A 22,048-nucleotide genomic window follows, 5' to 3' on the forward strand; every position below is an offset into this window, starting at 1 on the left:
ACGCCCGTCCCGCCACTGGAAGGCCCCCGACCACGACTCGGCCGAGGCAGCTGCCGCGCGGCTGGGCGTACGCGTGTGGCTAGGCGGACACGGGCCTGGCGTAGTGCAGCAACGGCTGCGAGTCGAGGCTGACCCGCAGGCGCGGGTATGATCCCGGCGTCTCGGTGACTGGCGGCGACTACTGTCGAGCAATTGCCGGCCCTGGTACACCAGACGCCGACCACGGCCAGCGTGCCATTGCCGGCGGCGTCTGTCGGGCGCCCGCCCGCAGGGCGCACCCTCGACGGAGTCGCCGCCGGAGGCGCGTTGCACACGGACGAGCCTCCGGCGGCGACTCCGTCGAGGGTAGCTGCCCTTCGGGCAGGTCGTGTCATATAGCCGCTGTGGCGCATTGCCGCACACAGCCACCCCCTGGTGCACGATCGCCCGCCGCGCACAGGCCGTGGCAGTGCACGCGTCTACATGGCCGCAGCCAGTCACTCCGAAGTCGCTGTATTTTCTATCGTAACACTGGATTAATACAAGCAATAAACATATCTCGACAAAAAGACAAAACGTAGACGTGAGTGCCCGCGGCAGAAAGGAAGGTCAAGTATACAACATTTAGATTTCTTCACTCCACTCTATGTTTTCTAGTTTTTTTTGTGCTCATGCGGGTGTTTCGTGGATGTATGCGTGTGCGTATGGTATCTTTCTCAGCGCTCCTCGGGCGAGTAGCCCGGCGAGCGCGGGCTGAACTGCGGGCTTGTCGGACTGAACTGCGGGCTCGTCGGGCTGAACTGCGGGCTCGTAGGCGAGTACGTCGGGGAAGTGGGCGAGTAGGCCGGGGAGGTGGGCGAGTACGTCGGCGACGTGGGCGAGTAGTTGGGGCTCGTAGGCGAGTAGGCCGGGCTCGTCGGCGAGTATGTCGGACTCGTGGGCGAGTACGTCGGACTCGTCGGCGAGTATGCCGGACTGGTCGGGCTGAAGCGCGGGCTCGTCGGCGAGTATGTCGGGCTCGTCGGCGAGTAGGTCGGGCTGGTGGGCGAGTAGCTCGGGCTGGTCGGCGAGTACGTCGGCGACGTCGGCGAGTAGCTCGGGCTCGTCGGCGAGTATGCCGGCGACGTGGGCGAGTAGCCCGGCGACGCCGGCGAGTACCGCGGCGACGTGGGCGAGTAGGCCGGCGACGACGGCGAGAAGCGCGGGCTCGACGCAAAGTTCGGGCTCGCCAGGCCGGGCGACGACGGGCTGTACGCCGGCGACGACGGGCTCGTGCCGAACGCCATCGGGCTCGTGCCGCCGTAGTTCGAGAACGGCGAGGTCGGGCTGTAGCCCGGCGACTGGATGCCGGCGCCGTACGGCGACATGCCGAAGCCGCCGCCGTAGTCCGAGAAGCCGCCGCGGTCGTCGATGCCGCCGCTGTTGACCACCGGCGAGAACGAGGCCATGGGGTCGGGCGAGAACGAGTACGCGCCGTCGCCGTAGACCGGCGACCGGCCGTCGTACGGCGTCGCCGCGCCGTCCTGCAGGCCCGGCGCGACCATGCCCTTGACCGAGGCCTTGCTGTAGTCGATCGGGAGCGTGCTGAACATCTTGTCGTCGAGCATGAGGTCGAACTCGCCCGTGCCGAGCGGCGCCAGCTGTCCGAGCATGATGTTCTCCGAGATGCCGCGGCAGTCGTCGAGCTCGGCCGTGGCGGCCGCCTCGAGCAGGATCTCGACGGTCTCCTCGAACGAGCAGCGCATGAGCGCACCCGTGTCGGCGCGGTTGATGCCGTGGCGCGTGATGGCCATCAGGTGGCCGCGCGCCGTCATGACGTCGACCAGCAGCGACAGGTGCCGGTAGTTGACGTACGAGCCGTCGAACGCGATGACGTTCATGATCTCGCGGTACAGCGCCGTCCGCGTGGCCTCGATGCCGAGCACCGACAGCACCTCCACGAACGAGTTGGTGTAGGTGCGCGTGTGGTCCACGCCCTCGACCGCCATCACCTCGGACAGGTTCACGCCGTCGGTCTCGAGCACCCACTCCATCTGCTTCTTGTACTCGCCGTTCTCGCCCAGCACGTTGGGCTCGTTCTTCATCATGAACACGCGCGAGATGCCCTCGATGCCGCGCAGCGAGATCGACTCGAGCATGTGCGCCTCGATGCGCTTCAGCATCTGGTCCTCCTCCGCGTCGATGTCCTCGTCCATCAGCTTCGGGTCGCGGATCACGCGGCACCGGATGATCAGCTTGGCCGAGTTGTCCTCGGACCACATGATGAACAGGTCCTCGCCAAAGATGTTGGCGATCTTCTCGGCCACCTGGCTCATCGTCAGCTGACGGTCGAGCATCTTGGCGCGGTCGAGCTCGAGCCGGAGCAGCCACGGCGACTGCTGGTGGATCGTGGCCTCGACCTGCTCGTCCGGGATCGAGAAGTAGGCCTCGACGGTCTCGCGGTCCTCCTCGATCACGGTCGAGCGCGGGTCGGGGTCGTAGTAGATCTCGGTCGCGGCCGTGACCGTCTTGAGCGTCGTGTGCTCGATCGCCGACTGGATCTCCTTGGCCCGGTCCATCGTCTGCGCGTACTCGGGCGTCAGGTAGATCGTCAAGCTCGGCGTCTTGATGTTCTTGGCCACGTTCAAAATCTCCTTCAGACGCGGCACACCCAGCGTCACGTTCTTGGACGACACACCGGCGTAGTGGAACGTGTTGAGCGTCATCTGCGTCGCCGGCTCGCCGATGGACTGCGCAGCCAGTACGCCGACCATCTCGCCCGGGTCCACCACCGCGCGCCCAAAGTCGCTCTCGATCTGGCCCAGCACCCACTCGAATGCAATCCGGTTCAGACGGTACTCGGCCAGGACACGCTTGCAGGCCAGCCGCGACCGCACAAACGCCTGGAAGAGCATCGTCGCGTTCTTCTGGACCTCGCGCACGACCTCGTTGTCGCCGCGCACGACCAGGAACCGGCTGCCCAGCTCGCGCACCTTCTCGACAATCTCCACCGGCGTGAGATCGCTCGCCTTCTGCTTGTCGAGATGGAACACCTGCTGGGCGTTGTTGATGATCCGCTGGATGTTGACCGGCATCGGCCACGCATCCTCGCCGTTCTTGAAGACCGACCGCAGAAAGTCGCGGTCCTCGCACAGCTGGCGGTACTCCTCGTCCAGCACCTTCTGGATCTCGATGTCGCCCACAATGTCGTTGCCGCTCTCGAGCAGCGACGGCTTGAGCGTGTACTCGGGGTCCATCAGGTCGATCTTGTACTTGCGCTCGAACTTGTCGTTCGAGCCCGACATGCTCTCGATCACCTGCTTCTCCATCGACACGGCGTCGAGTCCGTCCTCGCCATAAACCCACTGGACCACGTCGCCGAGCGAGTTGCGCACCGTCGCGTCGTACTTGACCATGACGTCCTCCAACGCCTTGACCAGACGACGCTGGATGTAACCCGTCTCGGCCGTCTTGACGGCCGTGTCGATGATACCCTCACGACCGGCCATCGCGTGGAAGAAGAACTCCTGCGGCGTCAGGCCACGCAGGTACGAGTTCTCGATGAAGCCGCGCGACTCGGGGCTGTCGTCGTCCTTGGTGAAGTGCGGCAGCGTGCGGTACGCGAAGCCAAACGGAATGCGCTTGCCCTCCACGATCTGCTGGCCCACACAGGCCGACATCTGCGAGATGTTGATGAACGAACCCTTCGAGCCGGCGACGACCATCTGCTTGACGTTGTTCGCGTCCGTCAGACTGGTCTCGGCCGACTTTCCGGCCGTGTCACGGGCCTGGTTGAGCACCTTGGACACCTTCTGCTCAAACGACTCACGCAGGGTCATGCCCGGCTCGGCCGTCAGCGTGTTGGCCTGGGCGTCCAGGATCAGCTGCTGCACGTCCTTCTTGGCCTGCGAGATCGTGTTGGTGATGTTGCGCATCGTCGCCGCGTCGGCGATGGTGTCGCCGATGCCGATCGAGAAGCCGTTGTGGAGCAGCCAGTAGTTCACCGTCTGCTGCACGCCGCCGATGAAGTCACGCGTCGCCATGGGACCCTTGTCGCGCATGATCGTGTGAATCAGACCGCCGGCGGTCGCGCCCACCGTCTTCTTGTCGACCACGCCGTACATGATCTCGCCGTTCTCGATCATGATGCCGTTGTCGCGCACCGACAGCAGCGTGTTCTTGTCATCGAACCGCTGCATGTTGATGCCCTTCGGGATCACCATCGACAGCATCTGCTTGCCGGTCCACATCGGCCGCGGCTTGATGATCGCCGGCTGCGGGATGACGCCGTCCCAGTTCGGCACCCAGAACAGGATGTTCATGACCTGGTCAAACGGAATGAACGAATCGCGCTTGGTCATCTTACGGACACCGCAAAGCGAGTCCTGCACGATGCCCATCACGGGCTTGTTCGACTGCGGCGAGACGATCTGCAGCGGCACCGCACAGATCTGGCTGAGCTCAGCGCGAGTCTCCTCCGACTGCGGCACATGCAAGTTCATCTCGTCGCCGTCGAAATCGGCGTTGTAAGGCGATGTCACAGACAGGTTCAGACGGAACGTCGAGTAGGGCATGACCTTGACGCGGTGCGCCATCATCGACATCTTGTGCAGCGACGGCTGACGGTTGAACAGGACCGGGTCGTCGTCGACGATGTGGCGCTCGACGCGCCAGCCGTACTGCAGCGAGATGTCGCCGGCGCGCTTGTGGTACCGCAGGTCGATGCGCTCGCCGGTGTCTCTGATGACGTACTTGGCGCCCGGATGCTCGTTCGGACCGTTCTGCACCAGCTGCGAGAGTCTATTGAGATTGTAGGGCGTCACAATCTCGGGGTAGGTCAGCGTGCGCGCGATCGAGCGCGGCACGCCGACCTGGTCGAGGGCCAGGTTCGGGTCGCCAGAGATGACCGTGCGCGCCGAAAAGTCGACGCGCTTGCCCATGAGGTTGCCGCGCAGACGGCCCTCCTTGCCCTTCAGCCGCGCACGGATGGATTTCACCGGCCGGCCCGACTTCTGCAGGGCCTGCGGCTGGCCGGCGATGTCGTTGTCCATGTACGTCGCTACGTGGAACTGCAGCAGGGCCTCGAACTCGTTGACGACGTGGGCGGGCGCGCCCTCCTGCTCGCAGCGTCGGACGTTGGCGTTCGCCTTGAGGATGTCGGCCAGCTTGTACGTCAAGTCGTCCTCGCCGCGGGCGGCCTCCGTGATGGCAATACTCGGCCGCACCGGCGGCGGCGGCACCGGCAGCACTGTGATAATCAGCCACTCCGGACGAGCGTAGTCCGCGTTCAGGCCCAGCTTCTCGAGGTCCTCCAGCGAGATGTGCTTGAACACGTTGAAGATGTCCTGCGGCTTGAGCTGCCGCCGGTCCGGCTGGTCGTCATCCTCGGCGTTCTTGTCCTTCTTCCAGGTTCCCCAGAGCTTGAGGCCGTCGCGGCGGATGGTCGGCTGCGCGTTGCCACAGCCGCCATGGGCCACCTTCCGGGCACCCTTGGCGTCTCCGCCCTCGAAGTCGTCCTCCGTGGGGGTGTCCGACTCGCACACGAGCTTGGCACGGCACAGGGACCAGACAGCCTGGAAACGGCGCTTGGGGTCGCGGATCTTGATCGCCTGGGCGAACGCGGCGTTGCTCTGGGGCGCGTGAGCCCGGATCTCGGACACGCGCGCGGCTTAACTCACCTCGTCCAGCTTGAGCTTTCCACAGTGGAAACACACGGCCTCGCAGATCTTCTTGATCTTGCCGATGAAGCCTGGACTGGTTAGCCGCCGTCGCCGCTGCGGACGCCCCCGAGGGGCCGCCGCCGGCACTGACCAATGTGGAACACGGGCTTCGCCAGCTCGATGTGACCAAAGTGGCCCGGACACTCGGACATGCCCTCGCCGCACTGGAGTCAGTGATGGCCGCCATGCGTCCACGTACAGTCTCGCACTTGAAGTTGCGATCGATGGATCCCAGCCGCGAGTCGTTCAGGCCGCCAACCTTGGGCCGCTGCCGCGCCTCGTCCATGGTCTCCGGGAACTCAATCTTGGCGACACTGATCGCTTTCTGCGGGTGTCAGTCGCCGCTGCGCGGCTGCCACTTACGATCTCCTCCGGCGAGAGGATACCAAATTGAACCTGCTGTCAGCGCCCGTCAACCATCGATCGGCGCACCTCCTTGACCGTCCGCAGGGGAGCGGACGAGAACGGAAACAACACGTTACTCATGGTGCACCGCTCACGACCTGTTCCTGGTTGCTGTCAAAAAATTCCTGTGCAGCCAACAGCCTGGTTTCCCGTTTTCCAGTCCCCTTTCCACCGATATCAACCGACGAATCCGATCCGGAGTAATCGAAATAATCAAATTAACCGATCGAGCTTGACGGCCGCCTGGCGTGGACGATGACCTGGGGGGCAGACACGAGACGGGGGCGGGTGGAAGACGGATGCGAGGGAAGCCTGGAGGAGCCTGAAAAACAAAGAGAAGGGAAAAATCGTGAGATTCCCTCAATTTTTTTTCTTTGGGTGGAAGCCGATGGCGTGGAAGGCGGCAAGGCCGTGCTGGAATCTACTGGAGGCACGTGGCCAGCCACTGTGGCGGTGCTTGCCGGCGCTGGGCCACCAAATGCGGCGGTGCCCTGTGGCGCCGCCGCCGGCCCAGCCGCAGGTGGCGGTGCTGCCCGGCGCTGCCCGACGCCGGCGCCGGGCGCATGCGGGCACGCGGCCGCCGCACGGCGTGCCGGCACGGCCACGCACGACCTCACCGGGACGCGCACGGCCACGGTCGCCACCGCCGCGGGCCAGCCACCGCCGGCGCCTGGCCGGCGCCGGTGCGTGCGGGGAACGCTCGAATGGCGCAACGGGCGCAAGCGCGGGCTAGCCGCCCTGTGGCGGTGCGCTGGCGCAGGCGTGACTCTTTTTGTGACTCGAGCGTGGCGCGGCATGGCGCATACCGCCGAAGCGTGGCGCCGGTACCAGAGTTACCGGTGCCCGGCGCCCCCCAAGCGCGCTCGTCTGGTCAGCGCGTCCACGCCCGGTCGTCTGTTCTCGTCCGTCAACTCCCCGCATCCCCCGCGCCGATCGCAACGACGCCGACCCGGCCCGCATCCTCTCGGCGGGCGCGGCTCTGACCGGCCATGAACCTCTCGTTTGTCGATCCATTCGCCCAGACCCAGGACTATCCGGACAACCTCACGCACACCCTCCGTACGTATTTCTGTGCGGCACCATCTGACCCGCCCCAGAGTACGGCCAGGCAACCTGCCTCAAGTTCAATCGCAATGGCGACTATCTGGCGTCCGGCCTCTTTGACGGCACCGTGGTCGTGTTTGATTTCGACACGTACGGGATCGCGCGCGTCCTGCGCGGCCACACCCGCGCAATCGAGTCGCTCAGGTACGTGCATCCGCCGGGCACGCTGACGGCAGCTGGACTCGAGACGGCCGGTACCTGCTCTCGAGCTCGCGCGACTGGAAGTGCATTCTCTGGGACCTGCTCGACGGCAGCCGCGTGCGCACGGTCCGGTTCGAGACGTCGATCTGGAACGCCGAGCTGCACCCGGACACGCACGAGGTGTTTGTGGCCTCGCTCGTGGACGACACGGCCACTCTCGTCGACTTCTCGGACGGGTCTGTGCGCCGGCGGCAGCTGTCGAGCGAGCCGCGCCAGGAGCGCGGATCCGAGTCGCCCAAGGAGAGCGCCGGCAAGAAGCCGACGACGCTGGCAAGCGTGTTCGCGCCCGGCGGCGACTACGTGTTCTGTGGAACCAACAAGGGCTGGCTGAACGTGATCGAGACCGCCACGGCCGAGACCGTGCGGTCGTACAAGATCGCGACGGGCAACGTCAAGCAGATCCGGTTCGCGGCCAGCGGCCGCCAGTTCATCACCAACTCGTCGGACCGGACCGTGCGGCTGTTTGCGATGCCCGACATAGTGCGCGAGTACGAGCTCGAGCCGATCCACCGGTTCCAGGACGTCGTCAACCGGCTGCAGTGGAACTCGGTCGGGTTCTCGGCCAACGGCGAGTACGTGATGGCGTCGACGTACCAGGACGCGCACGACATCTACGTCTGGGAGACCGCCGTGGGCTCGCTCGTCAAGATCCTCGAGGGGCCCAAGGAGGAGCTCGTCGGGGTGGAGTGGCACCCCAGCCGCACGCTCGTCGCAGCCACCGGGCTCGACACGGGCATGATCTACGTTTGGGGCACCGTCACGCCGCAGCGGTGGTCGGCGCTGGCGCCGGACTTTGTCGAGGTCGACGAGAACATCCTGTACGACGAGCGCGAGGACGAGTTCGACATCGTGCCCGACGAGCTCGCCAACAAGCGCAAGCTCGATCGCGAGGACGACATCGACAACGTCGACGTGGTCACGCTCGCGCGCCCGCCGGAGGAGTCGTTTGTGATCCCGATCGTGCTTGACGACGCGGACGAGCGCGTCGACGCGGCCGTGCATTCCTAGCCGTACAGCTCCTCATAGTCCTTCTCCTCCGGAAACACCGTCTTCTCCATCAGCTTGACCAGCGCCTTGACCGGCAGCCCGACGACGTTGGTGTAGTCGCCGGCGATGCGGTTGACCAGCAGCGCGCCGCGCGACTGGATCTGGTAGCCGCCGGCCGCGTCGCGGCCTTCGCCGCACGCCACGTACGCGCGCAGGAAGTCGTCCGAGACCTCCTTGTCGAAGAAGACCTGGGTCTCCTCGATGTGTGTCTGCAGGTTGTAGCCGGGGTACACGGGCTCCTCGAGCGGCGCGATGCAGACGACGGCCGTGAAGACCCGGTGCGGGAAGTCGTCGTCGCGCAGCGTCTGCAGCATCTTGAAGTGCTCGCCGGCCGACTTGGGCTTCTCGAGCACCCGGTTCTGCGCGACCACGATCGTGTCGGCTGCGATGATGAGCCCGACGTCCTCGTTGTCGGTCTCGGCCTCGAGCTTGTAGACCGCGAGCGCCTTCTGCGTGGCTGTCTCGGTCACGTACTGCTGTCAGCACGCCCGCAGGCCAGCTTACCTCGTACGGGTCCATCGCGTGCTTGTCCAGGTTCTCCTCGAAGCCCGAGACCTTGATCTCGAACTTGCTCATTCCGATCTGGCGGAGCAGCGCGGCGCGCCGCGGCGAGGCCGAGGCCAGCACCACGCGCCGCTGCTGCAGGTGCTGGAAGATGGGCAGCTTCAGCGCCGTCGGCGTCATCAGCGCGTCGTCGTACGAGGGCGGCACCGACATGATTGCTGTGAAGGAGTGTAAGATTGGCCACGGGTGCAAATCTGTTTTCCGCCCCTGCCGCGCCAGGCGGCAGCCGGGTCACGCCGCGCGGCGAGCCACACCGCGCCGCACGCCGACGCAGCCCGCCACACGCGGGCTGGCGACCGCGTCCGGGGCCCGGCGGAGACCCCGGCAGCCGCTGGCGGCGGCGGAGGGCCGCTCAGGACCGCCCGTCCGAGCGTGTTTGGTAGATCACACGGGTCACAACCAGCCGCCGTACATCCTGGCACGCGGCTACGCGCCGCGCGCGTGGATGCTGTCCTGCGGGCCGGCGTGGTATGTCTGCGGGTACATGCACGCTACTGCACGCTGATGCGGTCTACCCTGCGGGCCGGGCGCCGCCCGGGCGCCCGCTTGGGGCTGGCGCGGGCGGGTACCATTGCGCGCCGAGCCGCACGCGTGCGCCGCACGGCTGCCGCCGACCACGTCGCCAGCCGGCACTCGATCCGCCCGCCGATCCGCCCGCCGATCGGGCGGCCGATCGGGCAGCCAGTCTACTGGCCGGCCGCGCCTACGTCAGACCGCGCCGCGGTCCGCCACCCGGCGCCGCCCGAGCCCGGCGTGTCCGCAGGACCCGAGCCGCACGCGACGCGGCTCCTCCCCCGGCCGGCCCCAGCAGCCCCTCCGCCCACCGTCCACCGCCGTCCGGATCGGCGCCGCCCCCTGCGTCCCGGCCGTTCCCGCGGTCCCCCGCCGCACGCTTAGATCAAATCAATGCATTACTTTTATGGTGCGCCAGCGCACTCAGGCCTGGCGCAGCGTCCGCAGCAGCCCCCGCGCCCACTCGCGATTGGCAGCAGCGGCCTTGCGGTTCTGCCGGGCAGCCTTGCGCGCAGCCCGCTCGGCGTCGGTGCGCTTCGGCTTCTCGGCCTTGTCGGTCTTGCCGGCCCGGTCGGCCTTCCCCTTCTTGACCTGGCTCTTCTTGGTGTCTTTGGCCGTCCTGCTCTTGCGTTTCTCGGCCCTGCCGGCGTCCGGCTTGCTCTTGCGCGCCTTCGGCGGCCGCACGTTGCCCGACACGACCGGCGGCGTCGCAAACGAGCCGGCCAGGCCCTCGCCCTTGACGAAGCGCGAGTACAGCGGGTTCGAGGCCGCGCGCACGGTCGCCGCAAACGCCGCATACTTGTCCTCGTACCGCGTGTCGGTCGTCTTGGGCGCGGCCGTGTCGTACACGTCCAGCGAGGCCAGGCGGCCGTCAAACACGCGCTCCCACCAGGTTTCGTGGTCGTGCTCGGTGTGGCCGAGGCCCTTGGTGTCGCGCTTGTGCTTGACCAGCAGCGGCTTGGTCAGGCCGCCCTTGCGCAGGGCCGTGCCGGGCTTCCAGCCGTACCCGGCGAGGTACCCCGACGAGTTCATCGGTCTGGCGGCGGGTGTTCGTGTGCGATCTGGCGGCCGTCGCTGATCTGAAAATTTTTGAAGTCCCAGCGGCCGCGGCTACGCCTGACGACGACGCACCAGCACATTAGCAGACGCAGGTCGGACCCCACCACACGACACCCCGACGGCGAGCGGGCTGGCACAGAGCAACAGACGAGCGCAGATCGAGCGGCCCGGGCGAGCATCACAGCGCGGCCCGAGCACGCCAGACCACCGGCGAGCCCGGCCAGAGAGACAACGGCGCGGACGGCCGCGGGCAGCAGCGAGCGGTGCCGGCAGGCATCCATCGCGGGCACGGCGGCGGCAGCACGGCCCAGCCGCGGTAGACCCGGGAGCGACGCACGCCGCCGAGCGAGCGGCGCCGGAGAGAGAGCCGCCCACGGCGGGCTGACGGAGCCGGGCCGGACGGAGTTTCCGCGACCGGCAGACCTCTCGGGGCCGGCACACGGCGGAAGCCCCCCGGCAGCACCCCCGCGCGAGCGCCGAGCACGGCCGCGCGCGCGCCCGACACGATGACCGACTTCGGCGGCTTCCCGCAGATCCTGTCGCTGTTCTACGCGACCTTCCACCCGACCGAGGGCACCAAAGTGCTCCACCAGATCCCGGCCGGGTCGATCGGCGACGGCCCGGACGCCCTGTTCTCGCTGGACGCGATCGGCAGCTACGTGATCCCCAAGCCGCAGCTGTGCAACAAGCTGCTGACGCTGCGCGTGGGCCAGCACCGGCTGATCAGCCACCCGGTGCACATCCGCGACGCCAGCTACGCGCGCAACTCGTTCATGTTCAACTTCGGCTTCGTGTTTGCCAAGCACACCGAGGTCTCGGCGTACCTGCCGGTCGTGCGCAAGCTCAGCAAGATGTTCCGCGAGCTCGAGGAGCAGAGCCGGTACCTGTCGGCGGGCGACCCCGGCGCGCTGCAGGCCGTGGTCGACCAGGTCTTCGAGGACCTCAACAACTACTGCGAGTGCTTCATTCCGATCGACAACAACAACACGGTCAACATCAAGCTGTTCCCGCTGCACCCGCCGCCGCGGCAGATCAAGGCGTTCCACGTGCCGGTGAGCACGGTCCACCTGCCGACGGTGATGGACGTCAACTGGGACCCGACCATGGAGAAGATCGTGCAGTACATCGACGGCGTCAACTCGGTCCGCCGCATCGCCGACCTGGCCGACACCAACTTCGACCTGACGCGCAAGTGCATCCAGCACCTGATGTACTACGGCTGCGTGATCATCGTGGACGTGTTCAAGTTCAACAACGTCTACGCGTGCACGCCAGCCGTGGCCGACCTGGCTGCGGACGCGGCCATGGCCGCCGAGTGCCGCGCGTACGTGGCGCGGCCGGGCGCGGACGCGCCGCCGGCGCCGGAGCTGCTGGCGCTGTACTGCGCCATGCACACCGCGCAGACCGTGGCCGGCTGGTACACGGCGCACCGCGCGCGGCTCGCCGGCGTCGACGTCCGCCGCTTTGTGTCCTTCGGCGTCATCAAGGGCCTGCTGTACCGCGTGCGCGACTACCCGCTGCTGGGCCCGGCCCACGGCCCGGCCGCGGACGACGCGGCTGCGCGCGTCGCGCGCGCCGCCCGCGGCTCCCGCCACCTGGACGACCTGTGCACCACCCTGCAGGTCGGCCGCGAGCAGGCGCTGCGCGCGCTGCGCGCCCACGGCGACCTGGCCGTCGTGCGCGCCTGATGTATGTAGTAATCAGCACCGGTGGTCCGTTTTGCTGCGCTCGCGCACGTCCAGGATCGCCTCGTTGAGCCGGCCGTCGCGCGCGGCCCGCCGCAGCGCGCGCACGGCGTCGCGATCGAGCGCCATGCCCGCGCGCGTCTCGAGCTCGCGCGTGCTCAGCCGCTCCTCGGCCGTGGCCGCGGCGGCCGCCCGCGGCCGGAACCGCGCCTGCACGCGCACGGTCAGCGCCGTGTCGGCCTCGAGCGCGCCGTCCGCGCCAAGCTCGCCGTCGCAGCGCACGTCCGGCGGCGCCACGCGCAGCAGCTTGCCCCAGGCAGACCGCACGTGCCACAGCCCGCCGGCCTCGACGAACTCGAGCTCCTGCTCGGGGCCGATCGCCTCCGCCGTGGCCTCGCACACGCCGTACTTGGACACCGTCACGAACTTGCCCGCGTGCGATTTGAGCGCGAACCGCGGCGACTGCACGATCGGCACAATCACCAGCACCTGCCGGACCGCCGACGGCTCGAGCTCGTCCCCGACAGCCGCCGCCGATACCCGCCCAGCGCCGTCTGTGGCGACGCAGTGCGCGCCGTCGGGGCCGACCTGCACCAGCATGCACGGCCCGCGCAGTTCCTCGGCCGTCTCGGCCGACACCCAGCCCTCGGGCTCCTCCTCAGGGACGACCGCGGTCGTGCGCTCTGGCCGCTCGGCTTTGTGGACCTTGTCGCTGCGGTCTGCCTTCTCGCGCTTGCGCTTTTTGTCGTTTTTGAACGTCAGCTTGGACACCATTGTGTCTGGTGCTATGCTGCTGTGCCTGAATGTCCGTAAAGCCACTCCTCTGGGCCCTGCTGCCTGCTATCTGCTGGCCTGAGTCTGCGTGTCGCTGTACACTCGTCAGTGCCTTCGTCGCCGTCTTCCGTGCCACGGGTGTCTTGGAATCAGCAGATGTTTGATAGCTTTGATCGCGCCGCTCTGACAGCGGCAGAGCTGCTGGTCGCGACAGCGGCGGCGCGCAGAGAGCCCGACCTGGCCTATCTGCTGCTCGCTACTTTGGACACTGCCTGAGTGCTGGCAGAGCCGGCGGATCAAGCGAAGGGGGCTTACCTGTGTGGTTGTGTCTACTGCCTAACTACACAGCTTCTTGCATTGAGTAACATACCGCCTGAGCGTCGTGCGCACAAGTGCACATGCGTATGCAGCTTATGCTGCTATACAGATTACTAAGTCCGCCCGCTGCGCTTAGTAACGTGCACAAGCCCGGTGCAATCAGCTGGGGCTGCACGTGACGGCAGCTGTATTGCCGCGAACAGGTCCACGACGACGTCACCGTCGAGTCCGCCGCCTCTGTCGCCGTCTGTGCCAGAGAGCCCGCGTCGCAGGACCCGTCAGTCCGCTGGAAACGCACGCGTCGCTTACCGCGCCCGAATCAAGCCTTCCTGCTTCAAATCCCCCAGCCTCCGCCACCGGCTTTCAAGATCACCAGGCCCACCCTGTCCAGATGGCGACCCACAACGCGTCCGAGCCCGTCGCCGGCGCCGGTGATCCCGTCATTGTCTCGCTGGACGACCTGCGCGCCGGCGTGTGCGACAACCAGCTGCCGGACGCGTTTGGCGCCGAGTCGCTCGGCATCATCATCGTCAACAGTACGTCCGCGCGCGCTCCTGGCTGACTCAGACCTGCCGTCGCGGTACGTAGCCCTGCGGGCCAAGCTTCTGGCACTGTCAACGGAGCTGGCGGCGCTGCCGGCGGACGCGCTGGCGGCGCTGGAGGCGCCCGAGTGCAACTACCTCGTCGGGTGGTCGTGCGGCAAGGAAAAGCTGGCCGACGGCGCGCCGGACACGCTCAAGGGCTCGTTCTACGCCAACTGCGCGTTCTACGTCGACCCGGCACTGGAGTGTGCGCCGCTGCTGCCCGGGCACGACCCGGACCTGGTGCGCGGGTACACGACCGCGAACCTGTGGCCGCCGCTGGCCGAGTTCCGCGACACGTTCCGCGAGCTGTGCACGCTCATCATCGACGTGTCCGCGGACGTGGCCCGCGCGTGCGACCGGTACCTGGCCAAGACGCTGCCGGACTTTCCGCCCGGGTACCTGGAGCACGTGGTGACGACGTCCACGACGACCAAGGCCCGGCTGCTGCACTACTTTCCGGTGCCGGCTGGGCCGGCGCCGCCGGCCTGGTGCGGCGAGCACCTCGACCACGGCACGCTCACGGGCCTGACCGCGGCCATGTACCTGGACGCGGCCGGCGGGCCAGAGCTGCCGGCGTCGCCGGACCCGGCCGCCGGGCTGTACATCCGTGACCGGCGTGGACACGTCGTGCGCGTGGCGATCCCGCGCGACGCGCTGGCGTTCCAGACCGGCCAGGCCCTGCAGCAGGCGACACAGGGCCGGTTCCGCGCGGTGCCGCACTTTGTGCGCGGCTCGGCGGTGCCGGACGTGGCCCGCAACACGCTCGCCGTGTTTTGCCAGCCGTCGCTGCACGAGCCGGTCGGCGCGGTCGACTTTGCGACGTTCGCGGCCGGGATCGTGGCGGCAAACGTGGTCGAGGGCTAGCGCCGCACGCCGTGCGGCGCGGGAGGCCGGCGCGCCGCACGCCGCGCGGCTGTATGTAGCACGTGATCGTAAAGCTTTTCCTGCCCGCCGCCCTCCGCCGTTCCCCATGGCCTTCTTCAGACGGACGCTCTCGGGCGCGCTCGGCCGCGCGCGGCCGCTCGCCCGCGGCTGCGCCGGCCACGCGGCGCCGCCGGCGCCTGACTTCCAGAACCACCGGGCGCTGGGTCAGCAGCAGGAGCTGTTCATGATCAACCCGACGACGCCGGGGTCGGTGTTCTTCCTGCCGCACGGCACACGGGTCGTCAACACGCTCATCCGGTTCATGCGCCGGCAGCAGGCGGCCTTCGGCTTCGAGGAGGTCATGAGCCCGCAGATCTACAAGCAGCAGCTGTGGGAGCAGAGCGGCCACTGGGAAAAGTACAAGGAGGACATGTTTGCGGTCGCCGGCCGCAGCGTGCGGCCGGAAGAGGCCGACGTGGCGTACGGACTCAAGCCGATGAACTGCCCGGGCCATTGCCTGATGTTTGCGGCGACGGACCGGTCGTACCGCAGCCTGCCGGTGCGGCTGGCGGACTACTCGCCGCTGCACCGCAACGAGGCCGCGGGCGCGCTGTCGGGCCTGACCCGCGTCCGCCGGTTCCACCAGGACGACGGGCACATCTTCTGCCGGCTGGACCAGGTGCAGGCCGAGATTGCGTCGTGCCTGCGGCTGGTCGACGTCGTGTACCGGACGTTTGGCCTGGGCGAGTACCGCATGCTGCTCTCGACGCGGCCGGACGTGTCCATTGGCGACGACTCGGCGTGGGAGGCCGCCGAGAGCGCGCTGCGGACGGCACTGGACGCGGCCGACCGGCCGTGGTCGCTGAACGAGGGCGACGGTGCGTTCTACGGGCCCAAGATCGACGTGCTGCTCAAGGACTCGGCCGGGAAGGAGCACCAGGCGGCCACGATCCAGCTGGACTTCCAGCTGCCGGACCGGTTCGATCTCGAGTACCGCGGCGACGACGGCGCAGGCCACCGGCCGGTGATGATCCACCGGGCCGTGTACGGCTCAGTCGAGCGCTTTTTGGCCGTCTTACTCGAGCACAACCAGGGCCGCTGGCCGTTCTGGCTCAACCCGCGCCACGCCGTGGTCCTGCCGGTGGCCGACCGGCACGCGGAGCAGGCGCGGGCGGTGGCGCGCGAGGTCGCTGGGCTGCCGGCGCCGGACGCGGTTGCGCCGCTTGACCGGCCGACGTTCTTTGTGGACGTCGACGACCGCGCCGAGAGCCTGGGCGCACGCATCCGGGCCGCCCGCCAGAAGGGCTACGCGTTCATCCTAGTCGTAGGCGACGCGGAGGCCGCGGCGGGCACGGTTGCCGTGCGCGAGCGCGGGGGCGGGCCGTCGTCGACCATGGACCCGACGGCCGTGTACGACCTGTTCCGGTCGCGGGCGGAGGCGTACCTCTGAATGTACATAGCAACACATCTCTTGCGAGGGCGCCGCACGGTGTGCGGCGCTGGACGACGCCGCACGATATGCGGCGCGTAGGGGCTGCGGTCTCCGGGGCGCCGCATGCCGTGCGGCGCAGCCGCACGCCGCGCGGCGCTCCGCGTGCCTGCAGGCACCGCCGCGCCCCGCGCGCATCCGGACCGCGCCGGGCCTCGCCTCTGCCGGCCGGCGCGCCGCACAACGTGGCTGCGCGGGCGGCGGCGCCCGGCGCACTCCTCCAGGGTTAGGGCTAGTCGCCATCACGACCCCGATTTCGTCGACCGCCGACGTCAACGGCCAGGCTCCGCACCGAAACCGCAGGCCGCAGAGTCCACGCCGCGTGCAGCAGGCCATCGCGACCCCCAGCGGACCCGGACAGGTCCCCCTCACCCCCCCTACCGCTGCGCTCCGCCGCGGCCGCCCCCGCGCCCGCTCCGGGCTCCCTCTGTCCGTCGGCACCGCCGCCGCTATTCTTGGCCGTCCGCCCCGGCCGTCCCGCGCTGGCGCCCGAAACGCCCCCCGAAGACGCCATGTCCAAGCCGTCGCCGTCTGCGCCGGTCTTTGTTCCGAGCGCGGCGCCGTCGCGGCTGACGCAAGCGCTCAACCCGCTGCCGCCGGCCCACGGCGGCAGCTCGCTCGGTGGCGCCAGCGACGCCCGCCGGAGGCCGACCACCGGCACGCCGCGTGCCGGCCAGGCTGCCCGGCCCAAGCACAAGACGTCGCGCCGTGCGGCCGCGCGGCCGAACGTCAACGTCGACGATGAGTACGCCGACGACGCCGTGGAGCAGGTACGCACGCCCACAGCCTCGCTAACCCCAGCTTCCCCGCGGCCGCCGCAACCAGGTGCCCGTCACGCATCTGCTCAACCTGACACTGCCGCCGCGCGAGCTCGGGCGGCCTGCCGCGCGCGCGCGGCCCACCCAGGCCGCCGATAAGGCTCGGTACGTGAACGCCAACTTCCGATTCGTCGTCCACCCCGCCGGCGACTTCCGCCCGCAGGCCGCGGACCCCGATCTGGCCGTGCCGTGGCACCTGATCATGCAGGTCCTTGCCTGGCGCCACACGCAGGCCTCGGGCTGTCCGATCTGTCTGGCGGACGAGCCGCCGGCGGCCCGCATGGGCCGCTGCGGCCACGTCTACTGTCTGCCGTGTCTGATCCGCATGGTCGAGTCGACCGCGGCCACGCCCGCCGCCGAGGGCGAGCCCAAGCGGCGCAACCAGTGTCCGCTGTGCTTCGAGTCGCTGTCGCTGTCGGACGCCAAGCCGCTGAAGTGGATGGACGCGCCGTGCGACGACTCGGGCGTGCCGGCTGTCGGCCGCGACCTCACCCTGCGGCTGCTCATGCGCCGGCCGGGAAGCGTGCTGGCGCTGCCTCGCGACGGCGGCGAGCGGCCGCCGGGCGACGACGTGCCCTGGCACTACGCCGCCGAGGTCTACTCGTGGGCGCGTCTGATGAAGGGCTCCGAGCGGTACATGAACGGCGAGTACGAGCGCGAAATTCGCGAGCTCGAGTTTGCCGAGCAAGAGGACGAGGCCTCGTTCGGTGACGCCGGCGAGTGGATCCACAAGGCGATCGAGCGCATCGTGGACGCCAACGAGGCCATAGCTGGCATCGGCAACGGCGGCTCGGCGCTGCCACCGGGCTCCGAGCGCAGCCGGCGGGGCCGCCGGCGGGCGGCAGCGACGTCGACGTCGCCGCCGGCGCCGGTGGCCGCGTCTGCGACGGCGTCGGCTGCTGCCGAGGGCCGTCCGGCCGACACGCCGTACTTCTTCTACCAGCCACGGGACGCCTCAGCCACGTTTCTTGCGCCACTCGACATCAAGATCCTCAAGACCGCGTTCGGCGCGTTCGGTGCGTTTCCGTCGACGCTGCTCGCCCGCGTCGAGCACGTCAGCCACGGCAGCGTCGACGACGACGTCCGGCGGCGGTCCAAGTACCTGGCGCACCTGCCGCTGGGCGCGCCCATGGCCACGCTCGAGTGCGACTGGACCGGCGTGGTCTCGTCCGACGTGCTCGCGCTCTTCTCGGACGACCTCGCGCGGCGCCGCAAGGCCTGGGCCGACAAGGAAGCCAAGGAGGAGCGCGCGCGCCAGCGTGGGCTGCGTGCCGCCGAGGAGCAGGCCCGCGCCGTCCGCGACAGCCACCTTTTGCCGAGCCACGCCAACCACTACGCCTACATCGGATCCGAGAACAACGAGCTCGAGGCGGCCGCGCTCGCCGCGGTGTATTACGAGTCGACGCACGGCGAAGGGGACGACCACTCGTCGCTGGTGCCGCGCAGCCCGGACGACTACGCGCACTCGGGCGTGGCGGCCGCGTGGCCGAGCCTGAGCCCGGCGTCGCCGGCCGGCCGGTTCAACGCGCTCGGCTTCGGGTCACCCGCGAGCCCGCCGGCCGGCCCGGCCACGGCGACGACCGTGTGGGGGACGCCGGCGGTGTCGTTCTCGCGCGCCGGCGGCGCGCTCGCGCTCGACGACGAGGGCGACGGCGACCAGCCCGACCGCAGCGACTGGGTCGACGTGTGGACGACCAACGAGCTGCTGTACGAGCCCGGCACCAGCGACCATAGCTTCTCGTCGCCGACGTCCGGCAGCGGACGCAAGAAGAAGAACAAGAAGCTCGTGTTTGGCGGCCAGCGCGGGGCCTAGGCCCGGAGCCGGGCCCGACCGCACCGTCCGAGCAGAGCTGTCTTGGTTATCGCTCGCTCGGATGCCATCTAGCCATATCTATCATATCTATCCAATGAATTCCAATTGACAATGTGCTATGTACATGCGCGGCCGCCGCCGGCCGCGCCGGATGCAGGGGCTAGTCGTCGCGGGCGACCAGCTCGCGGCGCTTCTGGCGCTGCAGACGGGCCTTACGGCGAAGCGGGCCCCAGCTCTGCTGGATCGCGCTTAGCCGCTTGGCCATCTCGTCCTTGCGCTCCTCGGACGCGGGCGCGACCATGCCGATGAAAAACGGCGAGCACTTGAACTGCGCGGCCAGCGCCGTACGCGAGTTCTTGACGGGGTCGGCCGCGCGCAGCCGGCGGATCTCGGCCACATCGGCCTCGCCGAGGTGATACCCCTTGGGAGCAGGCGTCGTCAGCGCCGGGGGTAGCGGGCCGTCGAGCGCAGGCGTGACCACGGCCCGCTTGGCCTGCTCGTCTGCAGGCAGGAACAGACCAGGCGTGTCGTATGGCGACGGAGCCGCCGGCGGTGGGTTGAACGTCAGACCGACTGGCAGCACCGGCTGCGCATTGTTGGCCGAGAACGTCGGGTGGAACTTGGTCGGAAATGGCGTCGGCGTCGCGTTCTTGTACTTCTTTGCGACGAACGGCTTGGCCGCGGCCGCGGTCGACTGCGCACGACGGGCGCCGTCGACCGCGCGCCGGGAAAGTCCTGCCAGGGCCCGCGTCTGCATTGTGAGCTTGGGATTGCTGCTGGCGGCGCGGGGGCGTTCGGAGGCGGGGTCGGGGCTGCGGAGCGAGTGTCAGAGCCTGTCGAAGCCGTGGCAGCCAAATTTTCGCGGCGGCGGCGGGATCGCTGGGTGCGGCTTATGCCACGGTGTGAGATATTTATGCCCCAGCAGTCGCGCGGCGATGTCCCTGCCCGCGCCCACGCAAAGCCCTAGCTCGCGTGTAGCGTGACTGCGTTTTTCTACTATGCGTCGTTAGGGTTATAAATTTTTTGTCGGGAGAAACATCTAAACACCATCGATCTGTATCATTGTCCGTTTATTCTGTTCATCCATCTTCACATCCGACGACTCTGAACACCAGAACAATCATTCGAAATGGCCCCCGCTAAGCAAAGAAGCTCGCTCTCTGACGTTGTCACCAGAGAGTACACCATCCACATGCACAAGCGCGTAAGTACCGGTCGCCGGCGCCCGGGACTGCGTCCGCTGTCGTCGACATCGTCCCGGCGACAGCTCGCACCCGGTCTCGAAATCGTACAGCACTGACAGGTTCCAGCTCCACGGTGTGCAGTTCAAGAAGCGTGCCCCCACCGCCGTCAAGGAGATCAAGGCTTTTGTCTACAAGCACATGGTAAGTTCCCTCCGACGACACCGTTCGCGTCGCCCTGTTTGGCCGGTCTAACAAACCAGGGCACCACCGATGTCCGCATCGACCCCCAGCTGAACAAGGAGATCTGGAAGCAGGGTGTCAAGGGTGTCGCCTACAGACTGCGCCTGCGCGTTGCTCGCCAGCGCAACAACGAGGAGAACGCCAAGGAGTCCCTGTTCTCGTACGTCCAGGCCGTCAACGTTGCCTCCGCCAAGGGTCTGCAGACTGTCCGTGTTGAGGAGTCATAGAAGTCGAATACCACTGGAAAAAAAACTAAAAAGGAGGAAACACAAAAGCGGCAGAGGATTTTTCCGTGAAATCATGTATATTTTATAATATATTTCTTCATCTCTAAGCATCCTCGAATACACTTTTTATTACGACTATCTCTGGTGTTTTTTCGGCTGACCATGGTGGCCTGTGCTGGGCGGACTGCATGGTCGGCATTCGTAGATGACTAGGCGCGCACGCACGAGGTCGGCAGACCTTGTCTTCGGTGTGCACATCTCCGCTCGGTGCTGCCTTGTCACCAAGTGCTGGTCTGGCAGGTATGAGCACTATTGTGTCATCAGCGGCTTTGCCGCGATCGCCGCTTGCCTGGGCGCGCGCGACGTCATGCAGGGTCCACCTAACAGGTAATGCCGCACCATCAAACGAAGCTGCAGTACCTTCGACGAGCGATCGTTTCAGACATTGAGCTTGGTACCACTTGGAGGGAACTCGACGTCATAGTCACGTCTTCGTTTAGCTACGGCAATTACAGTCTGTAAAGAATGAGCCGCAGCAGCTAAAAAAGGACTTTGAACTTGGTAGACACTGATGGGCAAGTATTCATGGTTTGGGGAAAGAAGGCAGGTAAAGAAAATTACATGTGTCGGGATTCGAACCACAAAAAAAATGGTATACTCTCTTTATCAAAGCGTGTCATCCTTATGCAGGGGCCATGCTAATCTTCTCTGTATCGTTTCAAATTGACCATGTGTCCCGAAGGACAACATTAAAAAAATTTTGGATATGATATAGTGCTGTTTTGTTACCCGGACGAATATGTAATTGCTAGTTTACCCGGCCTTATTGCTCATTGGGGATAGTCGGTTCCTTGTGTTACCCGGGTGGCAATCGCGCGTTCGCGAACTGCACTGCCTGCTTACCCGGCTGGGTACCTGCAGGTACGATCGGTACGAGGACGTACGGCAATAGGTACGGCACTAGTCAGCCCTTTAGCTAAGCGGCACGGCACCCGCTTATTCACAATGCCATCACCGTGCGGGACCCGAGATTGCTCATCAAACTCTGCGACAAGCTGTACCTCCGCGAACCGCAGGCCCAGGTAACAACTAGCGCGCGGCGCTGGAGTCTCTGTATTATGCGGCTCGAACCCGTCCGTTGGGTCGGATGTCGGTCATTTATGCCAGGCCCTCGGTTAGCTCTGTCGCACAGTCATCCAGGGGCATAGGGACAAGGGTATAGGGCCTGTGGTCAAACCAACCACCGCCAAGCCTACTGGCCGAGGTCTGTCTCAGGCAGGGCTGGGGCGCCGGGGGGCGCCAGGGCGGAACCTTCTAGGCTGCATTTTGCATGCGGCACGAAGATCGGATAGAAAAGGAAGTCTGCACACGGCCTGCAGCCTAGGGTGAACGTTGTAGCGCGCACATCTTAGAGGGGCCAGCGTGTCGGCCGCCGGTGATACACTAGAACAGGCTGCATGGCCCTGCGGGCGAAATCCGGT

The 22,048-nt window shown here is 67.1% G+C and overlaps 11 protein-coding genes across 11 annotated transcripts; 6 read left to right on the top strand and 5 right to left on the bottom strand.

The window, feature by feature from the left end:
• Nucleotides 1–364: 364 nt before the first annotated feature.
• V1510DRAFT_418258 (DNA-directed RNA polymerase II subunit RPB1) lies at nucleotides 365–6,443 on the bottom strand. The gene is made up of 6 exons (XM_066934095.1): nucleotides 6,111–6,443; nucleotides 6,042–6,074; nucleotides 5,878–6,003; nucleotides 5,770–5,842; nucleotides 5,637–5,707; nucleotides 365–5,588 (listed from the first exon to the last, which is right to left on the bottom strand). The coding sequence occupies exons 1-6, from the start codon at nucleotides 6,162–6,164 to the stop codon at nucleotides 696–698; spliced, it is 5,250 nt and encodes a 1,749-aa protein (XP_066788552.1). The 5' UTR covers nucleotides 6,165–6,443; the 3' UTR covers nucleotides 365–695.
• Nucleotides 6,444–6,897: 454 nt separating this feature from the next.
• Nucleotides 6,898–8,561, top strand: V1510DRAFT_418262 (WD40-repeat-containing domain protein). Its single transcript, XM_066934096.1, has 3 exons — nucleotides 6,898–7,142; nucleotides 7,181–7,331; nucleotides 7,364–8,561. The coding sequence occupies exons 1-3, from the start codon at nucleotides 7,073–7,075 to the stop codon at nucleotides 8,394–8,396; spliced, it is 1,254 nt and encodes a 417-aa protein (XP_066788553.1). The 5' UTR covers nucleotides 6,898–7,072; the 3' UTR covers nucleotides 8,397–8,561.
• V1510DRAFT_353117 (Maf-like protein) lies at nucleotides 8,405–9,152 on the bottom strand (the record flags this gene model as incomplete). The annotated part of the gene is made up of 2 exons (XM_066930879.1): nucleotides 8,405–8,908; nucleotides 8,940–9,152. Coding segments are annotated over 2 exons (717 nt in total), but the record flags the coding sequence as incomplete, so codon positions are not given.
• A 740-nt stretch (nucleotides 9,153–9,892) lies between these two features.
• Nucleotides 9,893–10,611, bottom strand: V1510DRAFT_430682 (uncharacterized protein). Its single transcript, XM_066935384.1, has one exon. It carries the CDS (start codon nucleotides 10,542–10,544, stop codon nucleotides 9,936–9,938), a length of 609 nt encoding a protein of 202 aa, XP_066788555.1. The 5' UTR covers nucleotides 10,545–10,611; the 3' UTR covers nucleotides 9,893–9,935.
• On the top strand, nucleotides 10,582–12,455 carry V1510DRAFT_379451 (nitrogen permease regulator 2). Its single transcript, XM_066931614.1, has one exon. The coding sequence runs from the start codon at nucleotides 11,078–11,080 to the stop codon at nucleotides 12,257–12,259; it is 1,182 nt and encodes a 393-aa protein (XP_066788556.1). The 5' UTR covers nucleotides 10,582–11,077; the 3' UTR covers nucleotides 12,260–12,455.
• On the bottom strand, nucleotides 12,266–13,388 carry V1510DRAFT_155770 (FRG1-like family-domain-containing protein). Its single transcript, XM_066930347.1, has one exon. It carries the CDS (start codon nucleotides 13,028–13,030, stop codon nucleotides 12,272–12,274), a length of 759 nt encoding a protein of 252 aa, XP_066788557.1. The 5' UTR covers nucleotides 13,031–13,388; the 3' UTR covers nucleotides 12,266–12,271.
• On the top strand, nucleotides 13,330–14,797 carry V1510DRAFT_430685 (uncharacterized protein; the record flags this gene model as incomplete). The annotated part of the gene is made up of 2 exons (XM_066935385.1): nucleotides 13,330–13,884; nucleotides 13,916–14,797. The coding sequence occupies exons 1-2, from the start codon at nucleotides 13,740–13,742 to the stop codon at nucleotides 14,794–14,796; spliced, it is 1,026 nt and encodes a 341-aa protein (XP_066788558.1). The 5' UTR covers nucleotides 13,330–13,739.
• Nucleotides 14,798–14,892: 95 nt separating this feature from the next.
• V1510DRAFT_418276 (uncharacterized protein) lies at nucleotides 14,893–16,300 on the top strand. The gene has a single exon (XM_066934097.1). The coding sequence runs from the start codon at nucleotides 14,903–14,905 to the stop codon at nucleotides 16,244–16,246; it is 1,344 nt and encodes a 447-aa protein (XP_066788559.1). The 5' UTR covers nucleotides 14,893–14,902; the 3' UTR covers nucleotides 16,247–16,300.
• A 226-nt stretch (nucleotides 16,301–16,526) lies between these two features.
• V1510DRAFT_155793 (uncharacterized protein) lies at nucleotides 16,527–18,996 on the top strand. Its single transcript, XM_066930348.1, has 2 exons — nucleotides 16,527–17,055; nucleotides 17,087–18,996. Exons 1-2 carry the CDS (start codon nucleotides 16,798–16,800, stop codon nucleotides 18,914–18,916), a joined length of 2,088 nt encoding a protein of 695 aa, XP_066788560.1. The 5' UTR covers nucleotides 16,527–16,797; the 3' UTR covers nucleotides 18,917–18,996.
• A 4-nt stretch (nucleotides 18,997–19,000) lies between these two features.
• Nucleotides 19,001–19,882, bottom strand: V1510DRAFT_418281 (mitochondrial 54S ribosomal protein mL58). Its single transcript, XM_066934098.1, has one exon. The coding sequence runs from the start codon at nucleotides 19,671–19,673 to the stop codon at nucleotides 19,077–19,079; it is 597 nt and encodes a 198-aa protein (XP_066788561.1). The 5' UTR covers nucleotides 19,674–19,882; the 3' UTR covers nucleotides 19,001–19,076.
• A 19-nt stretch (nucleotides 19,883–19,901) lies between these two features.
• Nucleotides 19,902–20,705, top strand: V1510DRAFT_418282 (60S ribosomal protein eL31). Its single transcript, XM_066934099.1, has 3 exons — nucleotides 19,902–20,120; nucleotides 20,227–20,301; nucleotides 20,361–20,705. The coding sequence occupies exons 1-3, from the start codon at nucleotides 20,046–20,048 to the stop codon at nucleotides 20,565–20,567; spliced, it is 357 nt and encodes a 118-aa protein (XP_066788562.1). The 5' UTR covers nucleotides 19,902–20,045; the 3' UTR covers nucleotides 20,568–20,705.
• The last annotated feature ends 1,343 nt before the right edge of the window (nucleotides 20,706–22,048 follow it).

This window comes from Dipodascopsis tothii (genome assembly GCF_038497935.1).
Source record: "Dipodascopsis tothii strain CBS 759.85 unplaced genomic scaffold V1510scaffold_18, whole genome shotgun sequence".
NCBI lineage: Eukaryota > Fungi > Ascomycota > Lipomycetes > Lipomycetales > Lipomycetaceae > Neoaidaea > Neoaidaea tothii.